This window comes from Heterodontus francisci, unplaced genomic scaffold, assembly GCF_036365525.1.
Source record: "Heterodontus francisci isolate sHetFra1 unplaced genomic scaffold, sHetFra1.hap1 HAP1_SCAFFOLD_484, whole genome shotgun sequence".
NCBI lineage: Eukaryota > Metazoa > Chordata > Chondrichthyes > Heterodontiformes > Heterodontidae > Heterodontus > Heterodontus francisci.
The window spans coordinates 1088149-1110000 of NW_027141664.1; the positions used below are offsets into that span (position 1 = coordinate 1088149).

At 48.1% G+C, this 21852-nt stretch overlaps 1 protein-coding gene and 2 pseudogenes across 1 annotated transcript in view; 2 read left to right on the forward strand and 1 right to left on the reverse strand.

The window, feature by feature from the left end:
- Positions 1–21852, reverse strand: part of LOC137364330 (dynein axonemal heavy chain 6-like) — a 1069890-nt gene that overhangs the window by 1015181 nt on the left and 32857 nt on the right. The window contains exons 5-8 of the mRNA XM_068027612.1: positions 18764–18853; positions 10879–11076; positions 4226–4387; positions 1098–1280 (exon numbers count right to left, since the gene is read on the reverse strand). Of these exons, the coding sequence (XP_067883713.1) occupies positions 1098–1280; positions 4226–4387; positions 10879–11076; positions 18764–18853 (633 nt within the window). The remainder of the gene's footprint in view (positions 1–1097; positions 1281–4225; positions 4388–10878; positions 11077–18763; positions 18854–21852) is intronic.
- LOC137364327 (uncharacterized) lies at positions 19698–20804 on the forward strand (annotated as a pseudogene).
- LOC137364328 (uncharacterized) lies at positions 20804–21416 on the forward strand (annotated as a pseudogene).

Here is a 21852-nt window from a genome sequence, read left to right on the forward strand (position 1 = left end):
TCCAGGAAATTTTCCTTCATGTGTAGTAACCCGAGCAATGGCTAAAGAAGTTCCATTGTCAGAGGTAAAATTGGCACCACAGACAGATAGCCGAATATCTGTAACTTTCTTTGGGACGGGAACCTCTCAGGAACGGGAAAACTCATAGGAGTGGGGGGACTCTCAGGAATGGGAAAACTCTCAGGAACAGGGGAACTCTCAGAAATGGGAAAACTCTCAGGAATGGGGGCACTCTCAGGGATGGGAAAACTCCCAATAATGGAAAAGCTTTCAGGAATGGGGGAACTCTCAGGAACACGGGAACTTTCAGGAATAGGAAAACTCTCAGGAACGGGAAACTTACAGGAACGGGGGACCTCTCAGGAATGGGAAAACTCTCAGGAATGTGGGTACTCTCAGGAATATGGGAACTCTCAGGAACGGGGGACTCTCAGGAATGGGAAAACTCTCAGGAACACAGGAACTCTCAGGAACAGGGTAGCTCTCAGGAATGGGGGAACTCTCAGGAACACGGGATCTCTCAGGAAAGGGAAACCTCTCGGGAATGGGAAAACTCTCAGAAATGAGGGAACTCTCAGGAACAGGGAAGTCTCAGGAATGGGAAAACTCTCAGGAATGGGAAAACTCTCAGGAACAGGGGAACTCTCAGCAACAGGAAAACTTTCAGGAACAGGAAAACTCTCAAGAAAAGGAAAACTCTCAGGAATGGGGAACTTTCAGGAACTGAGGAACTCTCAGGAACGGGAAAACTCTCAGGAACGGGAGAACTCTCAGCAACGGGAAAACTCTCAAGAACAGGGGAACACCCAGGAATGGGGAACTCTCAGCACGAGGAGAACGCCCGGGGCTTCAGGGTTCACCTTTGTTAGTTACTATTTTGATGTGATATTCCAATCATTGCTATTTATTGTTCTCAAGCGATATTCTAGATTTATCTTTGCCATTTATTACTTTCCAGTCTTTGATGAACTTCTCCCTTTAATTATCTTTTTTGAAGCTCTCACTGGGTTCCTGAAGTGGGGAATTGCTTTGACATGAGTAAATGTCAGTGCTGAGGCAGCTGGTGTTTCCCCCATACAGACAGTGAGACCATGTACCTCATCAAAATCCACCTGAGTGAAGTAGGTGTTAGCCACTCTGAGCAGGGCTTCCCTGGGCCACCTGTCATACCAGTCCATGGTGGAGCAGTTAACCAGTGAGGGGTTCATCCGACAGCGCAAGCGGAACAATGAGCCGGCCGGGCTTAGAGCCAGGGCGATGTGCAGCCTGTCTTGTACACGCTGTAAAGGAAAGAAATAACATAAATGCCCAGTGACTGGAATACCCAGTGCTGTACACCAAACAATTCCGCCCAGTCTACCCGCTTTCCGCAACCTCGCATTTCCCCTCCTGCTTCTAAAATTGATGCTGTTCTTGCCAAGAACAGAACACGGGGTTACTGAACAGCAGCTTCCACTTGCATAGTAACACAAGACTGTTTTCTCCTGCTCCGACCATAGGAGCGTCAGAGTAGGATCTTCACTGTAACCCTGACCATGAAAGACAGATCACTCTGAGCTGTCCAGTTCTTTTTGTTAAAGCAGTTTGGGCTGGCATACACCAACCTTTCACCCTCATGGACCTGGGGGTCAGATCCCACCTCACACTGACAGATCAAATGCTGACCTTTCACCTTGGGAACCTCGGGTCAGATTTCATTCATTCACAGGGTGTGGGTGTTGCTCGCAAGGCCAGCATTTATTGCCCATCCCTAGTTGCCCTTGAGATGAACCACCTTCTTGAACTGCTGCAGTTCATGTGGATGATAGATTTTTGTTGCAGTTTTTTGATTCAACTGAGTGTCTTGCTAGGCCATTTCAGAGGGAAGTTAAAAGTCAACCACATTGCTGTGGGTCTGGAGTCACATATAGGCCAGACCAGGTAAGGATGGCAGATTTCCTTCCCTAAAGGACATTAATGAACCAGATGGGTATTTACAACAATCCAGTAGTTTCATGGTCACCATTACTTATATTAGAGCTTTCACTCAAGATTTATTTAACTGAATGTAAATTCCCCCAGGTGCTGTGGTAGAATTTGAACTCATAACTCCTAATTAAGAGTGTAGACCTGTGGATTATCAATCCAGTAACATAACCACTATAATACCATACCCTATGGATACCATGTGTCAGATAGTGAGGATGAAGGGCCTCAATCTGATGACAGACTCAGTGTGTTGGACACTGACCTTTCACCCTTGGGCACGCAGGTCATCCCTTGCCGCAGTGAGTGGGGAAGAAGGGCTGGATGCTGTTGCACTGTGCTTTTCTGATTTTTGCCTCTCCTTGCCCAGGGGCACAAGATTTGTCATAAAGGTTGGCCAAGCTGAGATCAGGTAACTGACCGCAGACGGAGATTGAAACTGGGACCCTCTTGGTCTGTATGAATTGATGGCTCCACACAGTTACCTTTTTATGGTTCTGGGATTCCCTATCACAACCCATCATTTATCTTCCACATAAAACACAAGTTGGCCCAAAAGAGAAGAAAACATTTTTGTACCCTTGCTGTCCATTTGTAGATCTGGGGAAATGAGAGAGTATTGATGCTGGGCAGGTGGGAACTCAACAGCAGAAACCATTAACACAGCCATTAATGGTACTGTGTAGACTATGCTTTACTTTGCATATAACTGCCTGATACCTGACCTGCTTAATGCCGACACTGGGGGGGTCTGTGATGGAAGTGGATCCAGTGATTCAGTACTGATGTCAATCATATTGATGAGCACACAAAGCACATTTTCCTTTTTTAAGATCCGTGTAGAGAATTGGTCTGCTGCCCTGTCCTCTCTCTGTTCCTACTGCATGGTCTAGTGGCAGCTTAAATGGTAGCACACTTGTCTCTGGCTCACAAGGTCCTAGGTTCAAGTCCTACTCTGGTGTTTGAGCACGACAATCACAATTGATGCTGTTGTAGATGCTGCCTTTTGGATGAGATGCTCAACTGAGGCCCCATCCGCCTCATAAGCTGGATGTAAAAGATCCCCTGCATTAGTTCAAACAAGATCAGGTCATTATCCCCAGTGTCCTGGCCAATTTTTATCCCTTAATCAACATCACAAGAAAAATGACCTGTTTGTGGGAGCTTGATGTGCACAAATTGGCAGCTACTTTTCCTACATTACAACTGTGATGACATTTCAAAAGTACTTCATTGGCTGTAAAGCACTTTGAGACATCTGGTGGTCGTGAAAAGCACGCTATATAAATGCAAGTCTTTCTTTTCAGTGTAGTTTAAACAATGGAGCAGAAATTCAGACTGAGGGGTGACCTGATAAAGGTCCTTAAGATTATCAAGGAATTTAATAGGGTAGACATAGAGAAGATGTTTCCACTTGCAGACAAAACCAGAACTATGAGCCATTAAATATAAGATCATCACTAAATCATTCTAATTAAGAATTCATGAGCAATTTCTTTACCCAGAGAGTGGTTAGTATGTGGAACTTGCTACCACAGAGAGCAGTTAAGGTAAATTGTATAGATGCATTTAAGAGAAAGCTAGATGAGCAGATGAGGGAGAAAGGAACGCTGGTGTGAGATGAAGAGGGTGGGAGGTGGCCTGTGTGAAGTATGAACACCAGTATGAACCAGTTGGGCTGAATGGCCTGTCTCCATGCTGTAAATTCGATGTGACTCCAAATCTATGTTTGCAACCTTGGTGTCATATTAGACCCTGAGTTGAGCTTCCGACCACATATCTGCAGCACATCAGTAACCTTTCCCGACCTCACCCATGCCTCAGCTCATCTGCTGCTGAATCCCTCATCCATGTCTTAGTTAGCTCTAGACTTGACTATTCCATTGCACTCCAGACCAGCCTCCCATTACCCACCTTCCGTAAACTTGAGGTCATCCAAAACTCTGCTGCTGTGTACATACACACACCAAGTCCCATGCACCCATCACCCCTGTGCTCACTTTCCTACACTGGCTCCCATTTAAACAAAACATTTTAAAACTCCTTGTTTTTGAATCCCTCCATGGCTTCACCCCTCCCTATCTCTGTATCTCATCCAGCCCTACAACCCTCCGAGATCTCTGCGCTCCACCAATTTGGGCCTCTTTGCTTTGCTTGTGCTGTGAGAGTGTTCGGTGCACAGTAAATCTTCCCTGAATTCTTGCATGCCAGTGGGAGCAGCAGAATTTGGAATGACTGGCCTCTGCTGTGTGGGCCCCACCTGCAGGAAGAGCTGGTACAATGCCTCCCTGTTGTCGGGCAGGTTGCCTTCACTCTCCTGGTTCTTCAGTTCCACAATGATGTTGTCCAACTCTTCGTTGTCAAACAGGCCAGGCACTTGGCCTGAATGCATTAGGCAGTTCAAGTCTTCTAGAAATGTCTCCTGTACAAGACAGAAGAAAGGCACAATTCTGATTAACTGGGCTCCACCTGGCTGAACACAACACAAGAACACAAGAACAAGAAATGCTGGAGTTCCGAAGAAGGGTCACTACCCGAAACGTTAACTCTGCTTCTCTTTCCACAGATGCTGCCAGACCTGCTGAGTGACTCCAGCATTTCTTGTTCTTGTTTTTGTTTCAGATTTCCAGCATACGCAGTATTTTGCTTTTATACAAGAACACAAGAAATAGGAGCAGGAGTAGACCATATGGCCCATCGAGCCTGCTCTGCCATTCAATACCATTGGTTGATCTTAGGCTTCAATTCCATTTTCCCACTCACTTGCCATATCCTTTGATTCCCTGAGTGACCAAAAATCTGTCTGTCCCAGTCTTAAACGTATTCAACTATAGAGCATCCATAACCCTCTGGGGTAGAGAATTCCAAAGATTCACAACCCTTTGAGTGAAGTAATTTCTCCTCATCTCAGTCCTAAATGATCAGCCCCTTATCCTGAGACTGTGCCCCCGTGTTTCAGATTCCTCGACCACGGAAACAATCTCTCAGTTTCGACCCTATCAAGCCCTTTCAGAATCTTGTATGTCTCAATTAGATCGCCTCTCATTCTTCTAAACCCCAGAGAATATAGGCCCAATTTACTCAGCCCCTCATCATAGGACAACCCCCTCATCCCAGGGACCAATTTAGTGAACTTTCACTGCACCGCCTCCAATGCAAGTATACCCTTTCTTAAATGTGGAGACCAAAACTACACACAGTATTCCAGATGTGGTCTCACCAAAACACTGTACAATTGCAGCAAGACTTCTTTATTCCTGTTCTCCAATCCCCTTGCAATAAAGGCCAACATGCCATTTGCCTTCCGAATTGCTTGCTGTACCTACATGCTAACTTTCTGTGTTCCTTATACAAGCACACCCAAGTCTCTTTGAACATCAACACTCACAAGTTTCACATCTTTGAAAAAATATTCTGCTTTTCTATTCTTACCACCAAAATGAATAACTTCAAACTTCCCTACATTATATTCCATCAGCCACCTTGTTGTCCACTCACTTAACCTGTCTATATCTCTTTGGAGCCTCTCTGCGTCCTCCCCACAGCTTACCTTTTCACCTGCCTTGATATCATCAGCAAACCTAGATACATTATTCTCTGTCTCTTCATCTAAGTCATTAATATATAGATTGTAAATAGCTGAGGCCCCAGCACTGATCCTTACGGCACTCCATTATTCACAGCCTGCCAACTTGAAAATGCCCAATTTATGCCCACTGTTTGCTTCCCATCCGTTAACTAATCCTTCACCCATGCTAATATATTACACCCAACTCCATGAGCCCTTATCTTCCTTATTAACCTTTTGTGTGGCACATTATCCTATGCTTTTTGGAAGTCCAGGTATACTACATCTACTCGTTCCTCTTTATCTACCCTACTAATAATATCCTCAAAGAACTCAAATAAATTTGTCAAAAAGGATTTCCCTTTAGTAAAACCACGTTGACTTGTTCTAATTATACTGTGCTTTTCTAGGTGCATTGTTAAGACTTCCTTAATAATAGATTCCAGCATTTTCCCAATGATTGACGTCAGGCTAACTGGCCTGTAGTCCATTATTTTATTTCTCTCTCGTTTCTTGAATAGTGATCTAACATTTGCCAACTTCCAATCTGACAGGACCATTCCTGAATCTAAGGAATTTTAGAAAATCATAGCTAGCACATATACTATCTTTGCAGCTATCTCTTTTAGAACCCGAGGGAGGAGGTCATCAGGTCCCGGGGATTTGTTTTCCTTAATTTCCTCACTCTTTTTAGACCCTAGGTTACCATCTATTTCTTGTATGAAACGTGTGTCTTCTACAGTGCAGAGAGACACAAAACATTTGTTCAATGCCTCTGCCATTTCTCATTCTCCACAATAATTTCTCCTGTCTCTGCTTCTAAGGGACCAACATTTACTATAGCGACTCTTTTCCTTTTTATACACCGATAAACACTCTTACAATTTGTTTTTTTTATTACTGTCTAGTTTACTCATTGTAATGTTTCCTTTTTTATCAACTTTTTGGTGGCCTTTTCTGGTTTCTAAAACACTTCCAATCCTCAGACTTGCTACTATTTTTTACAACATTGTAAGCCTCTTCTTTTAATCAAATATTATCCTTAACTTCCTGAGTGAGCCAGGGATGGGGCTTGCTTGCTGAGTTTTTGTTTTTCAGTGGCTGAGGTTTACAGAACACCTCCTCCAACACTATTGTTGTCCATTGCCTACGGTGTTTATCCTCCGCCGATCCCCGTGTATCAGTGACTACACTGAAGCCCAACCCACAACCCTACTCCCTACTCCCATCCCATACAACATGAACTGGAGAGAGCCTTTGGATCCATAATTGTATTCCCACTTCTGAGTCAAAATGTGAAGGATTCAAGGGTACCAGGAGACTAGAATATGTCTCTTATCTCTGGGTCAATGTTCAATGGGATACCTGCTTCAGAACAGAGTGAACACTAGCTCGTGATCGCATTCCCACCTCTCAGTCTGAAGGGATGGGTTGAGGTCCCATTCAGACAGCTGTCTGTAAATCTGGGCTGGCACCCAGTGAGGGTACCTGTGTCTGATTGGACTAATTTCCAACACCCACCCCACCACCCCCCCATCACGGTAGAGCTATTCATGCTTGCTGTCACTTAGGAGAAGATATTCAGAAGATTAACATTGTGAGGAAGGCAATGGGAATCCACATCAACTGTTCTTCCCCAGTAAGTGGCTCGGGAATCTGTGGACGCATCTTCTCATCTCCTGTAGACCTGCCTCGCTTGGACAGCCTCCCCTCCTGCAGACCTACCCCGCATAACCTCCCCTCCTGTAGACCCTCCCCACTCAACCTCTTCTGTAGACCCTCCCCGCTCAACCGCCTTTCCTGTAGATCCTCCCCACTCAACCTCCTCTCCTGTAGATCCTCCCCCACTCAACCGCCTTTCCTGTAGATCCTCCCCCACTCAACCGCCTTTCCTGTAGACCCTCCCCACTCAACCTCTTCTGTAGACCCTCCCCGCTCAACCGCCTTTCCTGTAGATCCTCCCCACTCAACCTCCTCTCCTGTAGATCCTCCCCCACTCAACCGCCTTTCCTGTAGATCCTCCCCACTCAACCTCCTCTCCTGTAGATCCTCCCCACTCAACCTCCCCTCCTGTAGATCCTCCCCACTCAACCTCCTCTCCTGTAGATCCTCCCCACTCAACCTCCCCTCCTGTAGATCCTCCCCACTCAACCTCCTCTCCTGTAGATCCTCCCCACTCAACCTCCCCTCCTGTAGATCCTCCCCACTCAACCTCCTCTCCTGTAGATCCTCCCCACTCAACCTCCTCTCCTGTAGACCCTCCTTGCTCAACCTCCCCTCCTGTAGATCCTCCCCACTCAACCTCCTCTCCTGTAGATCCTCCCCACTCAACCTCCTCTCCTGTAGATCCTCCCCACTCAACCTCCTCTCCTGTAGACCCTCCTTGCTCAACCTCTCCTCCTGTAGATCCTCCCCACTCAATCCCCTCTCCTGTAGACCCTCCCACTCAACCTCCCCTCCTGTAGATCCTCCCCACTCAACCTCCTCTCCTGTAGATCCTCCCCACTCAACCCCCTCTCCTGTAGACCCTCCCACTCAACCTCCCCTCCTGTAGACCCTCCCACTCAAACTCCCCTCCTGTAGACCCTCCCCACTCAACCTCTTCTCCTGTAGACCCTCCTCGCTCATCCTCCCCTCCTGTAGACCCTCCCGCTCAAACTCCCCTCCTGTAGACCCTCCGCACTCAACCTCTTCTCCTGTAGACCCTCCCCACTCATCCTCCCCTCCTGTAGACCCTCCCCGCTCAACCTCCTCTCCTGTAGACTCTCCCCACTCAACCTCTTCTCCTGTAGATCCTCCCCACTCAACCTCCTCTCCTGTAGACTCTCCCCGCTCAACCTCCCCTCCTGTAGATCCTCCCCACTCAACCTCCCCTCCTGTAGATCCTCCCCACTCAACCTCCTCTCCTGTAGACCCTCCCCGCTCAACCTCTTCTCCAGTAGACCCTCCCCACTCAACCTCCTCTCCTGTAACCCTCCCCGCTCTCCTTACTCTCCTGTGATCCTCCACACTCTCTCTCCTGTCCTCCGGCCCTCCTGGCTCTCCCTCCTCTTCTGTGACCCTTCCCACTCTCTCTCCTGTCCTGCGGCCCTCCCGGCTCTCCCTCCTCTTCTGTGACCCTTCCCGCTCTCCCTTCTCTCCTGTGACCCTTCCCGCTCTCTCTCCTGTCCTGCGGCCCTCCCGGTTCTCCCTCCTCTTCTGTGACCCTTCCCGCTCTCCCTTCTCTCCTGTGACCCTCCCCGCTCTCTCTCCCCTCCTGCAGTCCTCACCCTACACTCTCTCTCCTGAGCTCCATTTACTCAGTGTTGCTGCACATGCTCAATCGGTCCCACACTCATTCCTGAGTCAGAATGTGTGCGTTGAAGTCCTATTTCAGTAACTTGAGCTCATATTCCAGGCTGACGCTTCCAATGCAGCACTGAAGGAATGCTGCACTGTCAGAGGGTCAATACTGAGGGAGCACTGCACTGTCAGAGGGTCAGTACTGAGGGAGTGCTGCACTGTCAGAGGGTCAGTAGTGAGGGAGTGCTGCGCTGTCGGAGGGTCAGTGTTGAAGGAGCATTGCACTGTCAGAGGGTCAGTACTTAGACAGTCCTGCACTGTCGGAGGCTCAGTACTGAGGGAGTGCTGCACTGTCAGAGGGTCAGTACTGACGGAGTGCTGCACTGTCAGAGGGTCAGTAGTGAGGGAGTGCTGCACTGTCAGAGGGTCAGTAGTGAGGGAGTGCTGCGCTGTCGGAGGGTCAGTGTTGAAGGAGCATTGCACTGTCAGAGGGTCAGTACTTAGACAGTCCTGCACTGTCGGAGGCTCAGTACTGAGGGAGTGCTGCACTATCAGAGGGTCAGTACTGAAGGAGCGCTGCACTGTTGGAGGGTCAGTACTAAAGGAGTGCTGCACTGTCGGAGGGTTAGTACTAGGGAGTGCTGCACTGTCGGAGGGTCAGTACTAAAGGAGTGCTGCACTGTCGGAGGGTCAGTACTTGGACAGTCCTGCACTATCAGAGGGTCAGTACTGAGGGAGTGCTGCACTATCAGAGGGTCAGTACGAAAGGAGTGCTGCACTATCGGAGGGTTAGTACTAGGGAGTGCTGCACTGTCGGAGGGTCAGTACTAAAGGAGTGCTGCACTGTCGGAGGCTCAGTACTGAGGGAGTGCTGCACTATCAGAGGGTCAGTACTGAAGGAGTGCTGCACTGTTGGAGGGTCAGTACTAAAGGAGTGCTGCACTGTCGGAGGGTCAGTACTTAGACAGTCCTGCACTATCAGAGGGTCAGTACTGAGGGAGTGCTGCACTGTCGGAGGGTCAGTACTAAAGGAGTGCTGCACTGTCGGAGGCTCAGTACTGAGGGAGTGCTGCACTATCAGAGGGTCAGTACTGAAGGAGCGCTGCACTGTTGGAGGGTCAGTACTAAAGGAGTGCTGCACTGTCGGAGGGTTAGTACTAGGGAGTGCTGCACTGTCGGAGGGTCAGTACTAAAGGAGTGCTGCACTGTCGGAGGGTCAGTACTTAGACAGTCCTGCACTATCAGAGGGTCAGTACTGAGGGAGTGCTGCACTATCAGAGGGTCAGTACTAAAGGAGTGCTGCACTGTCGGAGGGTTAGTACTAGGGAGTGCTGCACTGTCGGAGGGTCAGTACTAAAGGAGTGCTGCACTGTCGGAGGGTTAGTACTAGGGAGTGCTGCACTTTCAGAGGGTCAGTATTGAGGGAGCCCTGCACTGTTGGAGGGTCAGTACTAAGGGAGTGCTGCACTGTAGGAGAGTCAGTGCTGAGGGAGTGCTGCACAGTCGGAGGGTCAGTACTGAGGAAGTGCTGTACTGTGAGAGGGTCAGTACTGATGGTGTGCTGCACTGTCAGAGATGCCATCTTTTGGATGGGACGTTAAACTGAGGTCCTGCCTGCCCTCTCACGAGAATGTAAAGGATGCCATGACAGTATTCAAAGAAGAGCAGGGGAATTTCTCCCCAGTGTTCCAGCTAGGATTCATTCCTCAATCAATGTCAGTAAAGAAGATTATCTGGTCATTATTTTATTGCTGTTTGAGTGAATTTGCTGCGGCCCTCCCGGCTCGCCCTCCTCTTCTGTGACCCTTCCCGCTCTCTCTCCTGTCCTGCGGCCCTCCCGGCTCTCCCTTCTCTCCTGTGACCCTCCCCGCTCTCTCTCCCCTCCTGCAGTCCTCACCCTACACTCTCTCTCCTGAGCTCCATTTACTCAGTGTTGCTGCACATGCTCAATTGGTCCCATTGGCTGCTGCATTTCCTACATTACAACAGTGACTACAGTTTTACATTGTTTGCAAAGTGCTTTGTGCAAGATGCTGTCGAAATGCAAGTCCTTTTCTTCTTACCTTGATGAGCTCAGAATCCGTCAGCAGCAGAACTGTCTTTACTCCGTACACACCTGTCTGTTTAAAGAATTTCTTCATCTCCTCTCTGAAGTCACTATGACTGTAGTTCTGCCTGACAGAAAGGACAGCCAGCTCACACTCCGCAACATAACAGGCCAGGGTCGAGTTGGTTAGCTTTCCAGTACTGTCCATTCCAACCTGTTTAATAAAATAATAACACAGACAAAATTACAGGCTTGTATTTGGCGCGCCTAAAAGAATTGAATATGAAACCAAATATAGCAGATACTGGAAATCTGAATAAAAAGGGAAAATGCTGGAAACATTCAGTAGATCAGGCAGCATCTTTGCAGAAAGAGAGAGCATTAACGTTTCAGGTTGATGACCTTCCATCATAACTGCGACCTGAAACGTTTATGTTTTTTGAAGCGTTCATTTGTCCTCGGAGTGGAAAACACGACACAAGACTATCTCCAGATAGCCAATAGGTTTGTTGGAAGATGTCCAGGCTTTACTTGTTCAGAAACTGATCAGGTCAACTCAGTGAGCAGCTCTTTAGTTTTTCATGAGAGAGCGAGGAGCAGAGAGAGAGATTGAGAGAGAAAATAAAGGTGACATTTTTATAGTGCCTTTCATGATCACCTGATATCTTAAAGTCCTTTACAGCCAATGCTGTATTTTGAGAAGTGTAGTCACAGTTGTAACGTAGGAAACACAGCAGCCAATTTGCACACAGCAAAATCCCACAAACAGCAATGTGATAATAACCAGATAATCTGTTCTTGTTATGTTGTTTCAGGGATAAATATTGACCAGGAAAACAGGGATAACTAAAAGAAAAGCAAAATACTGCAGATGCTGCAAATCTGAAATAAAAACAGAAAGTTCTGGAAATACTCAGCAGGTCAGGCAGAATCTGTGGAGAGGGAAACAGAGTTAACATTTCAGGTCTGTGACCTTTCATCAGAACTGGCAAAGGTTAGAAATGTAATGGGCTTTGAGCAAGTTGAGTCCAGAAGGCTGAAACACCTCCACTCAATCCGCATGTATGACCCAAGCTTCTGGTTGCTTGCCATTTTAATAAACTACCTTGTTCTCACACCCACGTTTCTGTTCTCATCCTGCTGTAGTGTTTCAGTGAAGCTCAACGCAAGAACAAAGAACAGATCTGGAGGGCACTAGCTATGAGGAGAGGTTGGAAAAACTCGGATTGTTTTCACTGGAACGACGGAGGTGGAGGGGCGACATGATAGAGGTTTACAAAGTTATGTACTGTTCTTTGTTCTTTGTTGTTCTAGTACAGCACAGGAACAGGCCATTCGGCCCTCCAAGCCTGCGCTGATCTTGATACCTGTCTAAACTAAAACCTTCTGCACTTCCGGGGACCGTATCCCTCTATTCCCATCCTATTCATGTATTTGTCAAGATGCCTCTTAAATGTCGCTATCGAACCTGCTTCCACCACCTCCCCCGGCATCAAGTTCCAGGCACTCACCACCCTCTGTGTAAAAAACTTGCCTCGCACATCCCCTCTAAACTTTGCCCCTCTCACCTTAAACCTATGTCCCCAAGTCACTGACTCCTCCACCCTGGGAAAAAGTTTCTGACTATCCACTCTGTCCAATGCCGCTCATAACTTTGTAAATCTCTATCATGTCGCCCCTCCACCTCCGTCGTTCCAGTGAAAACAATCCGAGTTTATCCAACCTCTCCTCATAGCTAATGCCCTCCAGACCAGGCAACATCCTGGTAAACCTCTTCTGTACCCTCTCCAAAGCCTCCACGTCCTTCTGGTAGTGTGGCGACCAGAATTGCGCGCAATATTCCAAGTGTGGCCTAACTAAGGTTCTGTACAGCTGCAGCATGACTTGCCAATTTTTATACTCTGTGCCTTGACCGATGAAGGCAAGCATGCCGTATGCCTTCTTGACGACCTTATCCACATGTGTTGCCACTTTCAGTGATCTGTGGACCTGTACGCCCAGATCTCTCTGCCTGTCAATACTCCTAAGGGTTCTGCCATTTACTGTATACTTCCCACCTGTATTAGATCTTCCAAAATGCATTACCTCACATTTGTCCAGATTAAACTCCATCTGCCATTTCTCCGCCCAAGTCTCCGACCGATCTATATCCTGCTGTATCCTCCGACAATCCTCATCACTATCCGCAACTCCACCAACCTTTGTGTCGTCCGCAAACTTACTAATCAGACCAGCTACAATTTCTTCCAAGTTTGAGAACAGCACCTCATCGTCCGGACTCAATACTGAGTTCAATAATTTCAGAGCATGACCTGTTCTTAAACTTGTTTTTCATGTTTTTGCTTTCGGACAGAACTGTTCATTATTCTGCCATTAACACTCTCTCTGGACTAATGCCTTGTCTTTTACTACAACTATTACCACTCCCTTTCCCTTTGTTCCATGACATCTTTGTCATTTAATCTCTCCTGCCCTCTGCCCAATCACACACCTTCCCTTTTGTTCTTCGTCCCCCCACACCTTTCACTTGCTCAAACCCAATTACATTTCTAACCTTTGCCAGTTCTGATGAAAGGTCACAGATCTGAAACGTTAATTCTGTTCTCTCTCCACAGATGCTGCCAGACCTTCTGAGTGCTTCCAGAACTTTATATTTTAACCAGGGTAACTCCCCTATTCTTCTTCAAAATAGTGCAACGGGATCTGTGACATCCACCTGAGAGTGCAGACAGGGCCTCGGTTTAAAGTCTCGACTGGAAGATGGCACCTCTGGCAGTGCAACACTGGCAGTGTTAGCCTTATTTTTTACCCTCAAGTGCTGGAGTGGGATTTGAACCCACAACTTCCTGACTCAGAGGCAAAAGAACATCCCACTGAACCACAGCTGACATAGACACAAGCACATATAAAACAGACACAGTGTGAGAGACAGCACCAGAGAGAGAGACAGACACAGTGTGAGAGACAACACCGTAGAGAGAGACAGAGACACAGTGTGAGAGACAGCACCATAGAGAGAGACAGAGACACAGTGTGAGAGACAACACTGTAGAGAGAGACAGAGACACAGTGTGAGAGACAGCACCATAGAGAGAGACAGAGACACAGTGTGAGAGACAGCACCATAGAGAGAGACAGACACAGTGTGAGAGACAACACCGCAGAGAGAGACAGAGACAGAGTGTGAGAGACAACACCGTAGAGAGAGACAGAGACACAGTGTGAGAGACAGCACCATAGAGAGAGACAGAGACACAGTGTGAGAGACAGCACCAGAGAGAGAGACAGACACAGTGTGAGAGACAACACCGTAGAGAGAGACAGAGACAGAGTGTGAGAGACAACACCGTAGAGAGAGACAGAGACACAGTGTGAGAGACAGCACCATAGAGAGAGACAGAGACACAGTGTGAGAGACAGCACCATAGAGAGAGACAGAGACACAGTGTGAGAGACAGCACCATAGAGAGAGACAGAGACAGAGTGTGAGAGACAGCACCATAGAGAGAGACAGTGACACAGTGTGAGCGACAGCACCATTGAGAGAGACAGAGACACAGTGTGAGAGACAGCACCGTAGAGAGAGACAGAGAGACAGTGTGAGAGACAGCACCATAGAGAGAGACAGTGACACAGTGTGAGAGACAGCACCATAGAGAGAGACAGAGACAGAGTGTGAGAGACAGCACCATAGAGAGACAGAGACACAGTGTGAGAGACAGCACCATAGAGAGAGACAGAGACACAGTGTGAGAGACAGCACCATAGAGAGAGACAGAGACACAGTGTGAGAGACAGCACCATAGAGAGAGACAGAGACAGAGTGTGAGAGACAGCACCATGGAGAGAGACAGAGACACAGTGTGAGAGACAACACCGTAGAGAGAGACAGAGAGACAGTGTGAGAGGCAGCACCATAGAGAGAGACAGTGACACAGTGTGAGAGACAGCACCATAGAGAGACAGTGACAGAGTGTGAGAGACAGCACCATAGAGAGAGACAGAGACATAGTGTGAGAGACAGCACCATGGAGAGAGACAGAGACACAGTGTGAGAGACAACACCGTAGAGAGAGACAGAGAGACAGTGTGAGAGACAGCACCATAGAGAGAGACAGAGACAGAGTGTGAGAGACAGCACCATAGAGAGAGACAGAGACACAGTGTGAGAGACAGCACCATAGAGAGACAGAGACAGAGTGTGAGAGACAGCACCATAGAGAGAGACAGAGACAGAGTGTGAGAGACAACACCATAGAGAGAGACAGAGACACAGTGTGAGAGACAGCACCATAGAGAGAGACAGACACAGTGTGAGCGACAGCACCATAGAGAGAGACAGAGACACAGTGTGAGAGACAACACCATAGAGAGAGACAGAGACACAGTGTGAGAGACAACACCATAGAGAGAGACAGAGACAGAGTGTGAGAGACAACACCATAGAGAGAGACAGTGACACAGTGTGAGAGACAGCACCAGAGAGACAGACACACACAGTGTGAGAGACAGCACCGTAGAGAGAGACAGAGACACAGTGTGAGAGACAACACCATAGAGAGAGACAGTGACACAGTGTGAGAGACAGCACCATAGAGAGAGACAGTGACACAGTGTGAGAGACAACACCAGAGAGACAGAGACACAGTGTGAGAGACAACACCATAGAGAGAGACAGTGACACAGTGTGAGAGACAACACCAGAGAGACAGACACACACAGTGTGAGAGACAGCACCATAGAGAGAGACAGAGACACAGTGTGAGAGACAGCACCATAGAGAGAGACAGACACAGTGTGAGAAACAACACCATAGAGAGAGACAGAGACACAGTGTGAGAGACAGCACCATAGAGAGAGACAGACACAGTGTGAGAGACAACACCATAGAGAGAGACAGAGACACAGTGTGAGAGACAACACCATAGAGAGAGACAGTGACACAGTGTGAGAGACAACACCAGAGAGACAGACACACACAGTGTGAGAGACAGCACCATAGAGAGAAACAGAGACACAGTGTGAGAGACAGCACCATAGAGAGAGACAGTGACACAGTGTGAGAGACAGCACCATAGAGAGAGACAGTGACACAGTGTGAGAGACAGCACCATAGAGAGAGACAGTGACACAGTGTGAGAGACAGCACCATAGAGAGAGACAGTGACACAGTGTGAGAGACAGCACCATAGAGAGAGACAGACACAGTGTGAGAGACAACACCATAGAGAGAGACAGAGACACAGTGTGAGAGACAGCACCATAGAGAGAGACAGAGACACAGTGTGAGAGACAACACCATAGAGAGAGACAGAGACACAGTGTGAGAGACAACACCATAGAGAGAGACAGAGACACAGTGTGAGAGACAGCACCATAGAGAGACAGACACAGTGCGAGAGACAGCACCATAGAGAGAGACAGAGACAGAGTGTGAGAGACAGCACCATAGAGAGAGACAGACACAGTGTGAGAGACAGCACCATAGAGAGAGACAGAGACAGAGTGTGAGAGACAGCACCATAGAGAGAGACAGACACAGTGTGAGAGACAGCACCATAGAGAGAGACAGAGACACAGTGTGAGAGACAGCACCATAGAGAGAGACAGAGACACAGTGTGAGCGACAGCACCATTGAGAGAGACAGTGACACAGTGTGAGAGACAGCACCATAGAGAGACAGACACAGTGTGAGAGACAACACCATAGAGAGAGACAGAGACACAGTGTGAGAGACAGCACCATAGAGAGAGACAGAGACACAGTGTGAGAGACAACACCATAGAGAGAGACAGTGACACAGTGTGAGAGACAACACCATAGAGGTGGACAGTGACACAGTGTGAGAGACAGCACCATAGAGAGAGACAGTGACACAGTGTGAGAGACAACACCATAGAGGTGGACAGTGACACAGTGTGAGAGACAGCACCATAGAGAGAGAAAGCGACACAGTGTGAGAGACAACACCATAGAGAGAGACAGTGACACAGTGTGAGAGACAACACCATAGAGGTGGACAGTGACACAGTGTGAGAGACAGCACCATAGAGAGAGAAAGCGACACAGTGTGAGAGACAACACCATAGAGAGAGACAGAGACACAGTGTGAGAGACAACACCATAGAGGTGGACAGTGACACAGTGTGAGAGACAGCACCATAGAGAGAGACAGACACAGTGTGAGAGACAGCACCATAGAGAGAGACAGAGACACAGTGTGAGAGACAACACCATAGAGAGAGACAGTGACACAGTGTGAGAGACAACACCAGAGAGAGAGACAGTGACACAGTGTGAGAGACAACACCAGAGAGACAGACACACACAGTGTGAGAGACAGCACCATAGAGAGAGACAGAGACACAGTGTGAGAGACAGCACCATAGAGAGAGACAGACACAGTGTGAGAGACAGCACCATAGAGAGAGACAGAGACAGAGTGTGAGAGACAGCACCATAGAGAGAGAGACAGACACAGTGTGAGAGACAGCACCATAGAGAGAGACAGACACAGTGTGAGAGACAGCACCATAGAGAGAGACAGAGACAGAGTGTGAGAGACAGCACCATAGAGAGAGACAGTGACACAGTGTGAGAGACAGCACCATAGAGAGAGACAGAGACACAGTGTGAGAGACAGCACCATAGAGAGAGACAGAGACAGAGTGTGAGAGACAGCACCATAGAGAGAGACAGTGACACAGTGTGAGAGACAGCACCATAGAGAGAGACAGAGACACAGTGTGAGAGACAGCACCATAGAGAGAGACAGTGACACAGTGTGAGAAACAACACCATAGAGAGAGACAGTGACACAGTGTGAGAGACAGCACCATAGAGAGAGACAGAGACACAGTGTGAGAGACAGCACCATAGAGAGAGACAGAGACAGAGTGTGAGAGACAGCACCATAGAGAGAGACAGTGACACAGTGTGAGAGACAACACTGCAGAGAGAGACAGAGACACAGTGTGAGAGACAGCACCATAGAGAGAGACAGAGACACAGTGTGAGAGACAACACCATAGAGAGAGACAGACACAGTGTGAGAGACAGCACCATAGAGAGAGACAGAGACAGAGTGTGAGAGACAACACCATAGAGAGAGACAGTGACAGAGTGTGAGAGACAGCACCATAGAGAGAGACAGAGACAGTGTGAGAGACAGCACCATAGAGAGAGACAGACACAGTGTGAGAGACAGCACCATAGAGAGAGACAGACACAGTGTGAGAGACAGCACCATAGAGAGAGACAGAGACAGAGTGTGAGAGACAACACCATAGAGAGAGACAGTGACACAGTGTGAGAGACAGCACCATAGAGAGAGACAGACACAGTGTGAGAGACAGCACCATAGAGAGAGACAGAGACACAGTGTGAGAGACAACACCATAGAGAGAGACAGTGACACAGTGTGAGAGACAACACCATAGAGAGAGACAGACACAGTGTGAGAGACAGCACCATAGAGAGAGACAGAGACAGAGTGTGAGAGACAACACCGTAGAGAGAGACAGAGACACAGTGCGAGAGACAACACCGTAGAGAGAGACAGAGACACAGTGTGAGAGACAGCACCATAGAGAGAGACAGAGACACAGTGTGAGAGACAGCACCATAGAGAGAGACAGTGACACAGTGTGAGAGACAGCACCATAGACAGAGACAGAGACAGAGTGTGAGAGACAACACCATAGAGAGAGACAGAGACACAGTGTGAGAGACAGCACCATAGACAGAGACAGAGACAGAGTGTGAGAGACAACACCATAGAGAGAGACAGACACTGTTTGAGAGACAGCACCATAGAGAGAGACAGAGACACAGTGTGGGAGACAGAGGTGGAGTGAGGGGAAAAAGAGAGAGAGGCCCAGTGTCAGACAGAGTTGTGTACCATCATCAGGTGTCCCCCGGGCTGGCTGAAGACTCTGGCAGCTCTGATGACATGCTCTACTGCTTCTTTAAAGAAAACTGGGTGAGAAACCTAGTGGGTGCAAAACAGAAAATCAGTATCATCACCATCACCGTGCTCATCAGTGTCATCACTATCATCACCATCACCATCGTCAACATCATCGTCCTGATCACCACCATCACCATCATAATCACCATCGCCATCATAACCATCGCCATCATTACCATCACCATCGTCAACATCATCGTCCTGATCACCATCATCACCATCATAATCACCATCGCCATCATAACCATCGCCATCATTACCATCACCGTCCTGATCACCATCATCACCATCATCATCACCATCACCAGCATCATCATCACCATCACAGTCCTCATCTCCATCATCATCATCATCACCACCATCATCATCACCATCACCATCACCAGCATCATCATCACCATCATCACCATCACTGTCCTCATCGCCATCATCATCACCATCGCCATCATCATCATCACCGTCCTGATCACCATCATCATCACCATCATCATCATCATCACCATCACCATCATCATCACCATCATCATCATCATCGCCATCATCATCATCAACGTCCTCATCACCATCATCACCACCACCATCACCATCATCATCACCATCCTGATCACCATCATCACCATCATCACCATCACCATCATCACCATCACAGTCCTCATCGCCATCATCATCACCATCGCCATCACCATCATCACCATCATCATCACCATCGCCATCACCATCATCACCATCATCATCACCATCACCGTTACCATCATCACCATCATCATCACCATCGCCATCATCATCATCACCATCCTGATCACCATCATCATCACCATCACCAACGTCACCATCACCATCATCACCTTCCTGATCACCATAAGCATCATCGCCATCATCACCATCATCATCACCATCGCCATCACCATCATCACCATCATCATCATCATCACCATCACCATCATCACCAGCACAGTCCTCATCGCCATCATCATCACCATCGCCATCACCATCATCACCATCATCATCACCATCACCATCATCACCATCACCATCATCACCAGCACAGTCCTCATCGCCATCATCATCACCATCGCCATCACCATCATCACCATCATCATCACCATCGCCATCACCATCATCACCATCATCATCACCATCATCATCACCATCACCGTTACCATCATCACCATCATCATCACCATCGCCATCATCATCATCACCATCCTGATCACCATCATCACCATCATCATCACCATCACCAACGTCACCATCACCATCATCACCTTCCTGATCACCATAAGCATCATCGCCATCATCACCATCATCATCACCATCGCCATCACCATCATCACCATCATCATCACCATCACCGTTACCATCATCACCATCATCATCACCATCACCATCATCACCATCACCATCATCACCAGCACAGTCCTCATCGCCATCATCATCACCATCGCCATCACCATCATCACCATCATCATCACCATCGCCATCACCATCATCACCATCATCATCACCATCGCCATCACCATCATCACCATCATCATCACCATCACCGTTACCATCATCACCATCATCATCACCATCGCCATCATCATCATCACCATCCTGATCACCATCATCACCATCATCATCACCATCACCAACGTCACCATCACCATCATCACCTTCCTGATCACCATAAGCATCATCGCCATCATCACCATCATCACCATCGCCATCACCATCATCACCATCATCACCATCACCGTTACCATCATCACCATCATCATCACCATCATCATCACCATCACCATCATCACCATCACCATCATCACCAGCACAGTCCTCATCGCCATCATCATCACCATCGCCATCACCATCATCACCATCGCCATCACCATCATCACCATCATCATCACCATCGCCATCACCATCATCACCATCATCATCACCATCACCGTTACCATCATCACCATCGCCATCATCATCATCACCATCCTGATCACCATCATCACCATCATCATCACCATCACCAACGTCACCATCACCATCATCACCTTCCTGATCACCATAAGCATCATCGCCATCATCACCATCATCACCGTCACCATCCTCATCACCATCATCACTATCACCATCCTCATCAGCATCATCGCCATCATCACCATCGTCACCGTCACCATCCTCATCACCATCACCTTCCTCATCACCATCATTACCATCACTGTCTTCAACACCATCATCACTATCACCATCATCACCATCCTCATCAGCGTCATCATCATCCTCATCAGCATCATCGCCATCATCACCATCACCATTGTCACCATCATCATCATCACCGTCCTGATCACCATCATCATAACCATCATCATCATCACCATCCTGATCACCATCATCATCACCATCATCATCACTGTCCTGATCACCATCACCACCATCACCATCATCATCACCGTCCTCATCACCATCATCACCATCATCACCATCACTGTCCTCATCGCCATCATCATCACCATCGCCATCACCATCATCACCATCATCATCACCGTCACCATCATCATCACCATCACCGTCACCGTCACCATCGCCATCATCATCATCACCGTCCTGATCACCATCATCACCATCACCACCATCACCATCACCACCATCACCATCATCACTATCATCATCATCATCACCAACGTCACCATCACCATCCTCATCACCATCATCACCTTCCTGATCACCATAAGCACCATCACCATCACCGTCTTGATCACCATCATCACCATCGTCAGCGTCGCCTTCACCGTTCTAATTAACATTATCACCATCACTGTCCTCATCAGCATCATCGCCATCATCACCATCGTCACCGTCACCATCCTCATCACCACCGTCTTCATCACCATCATCACTATCACCATCCTCATCAGCATCATCGCCATCATCACCATCGTCACCGTCACCGTCCTCATCAGTGTCATCACCATCATCACTATCGTCACCGTCACCGTCTCATCAGTATCATCATCATCGTCGCCATCACCGTCCTCATCACCATC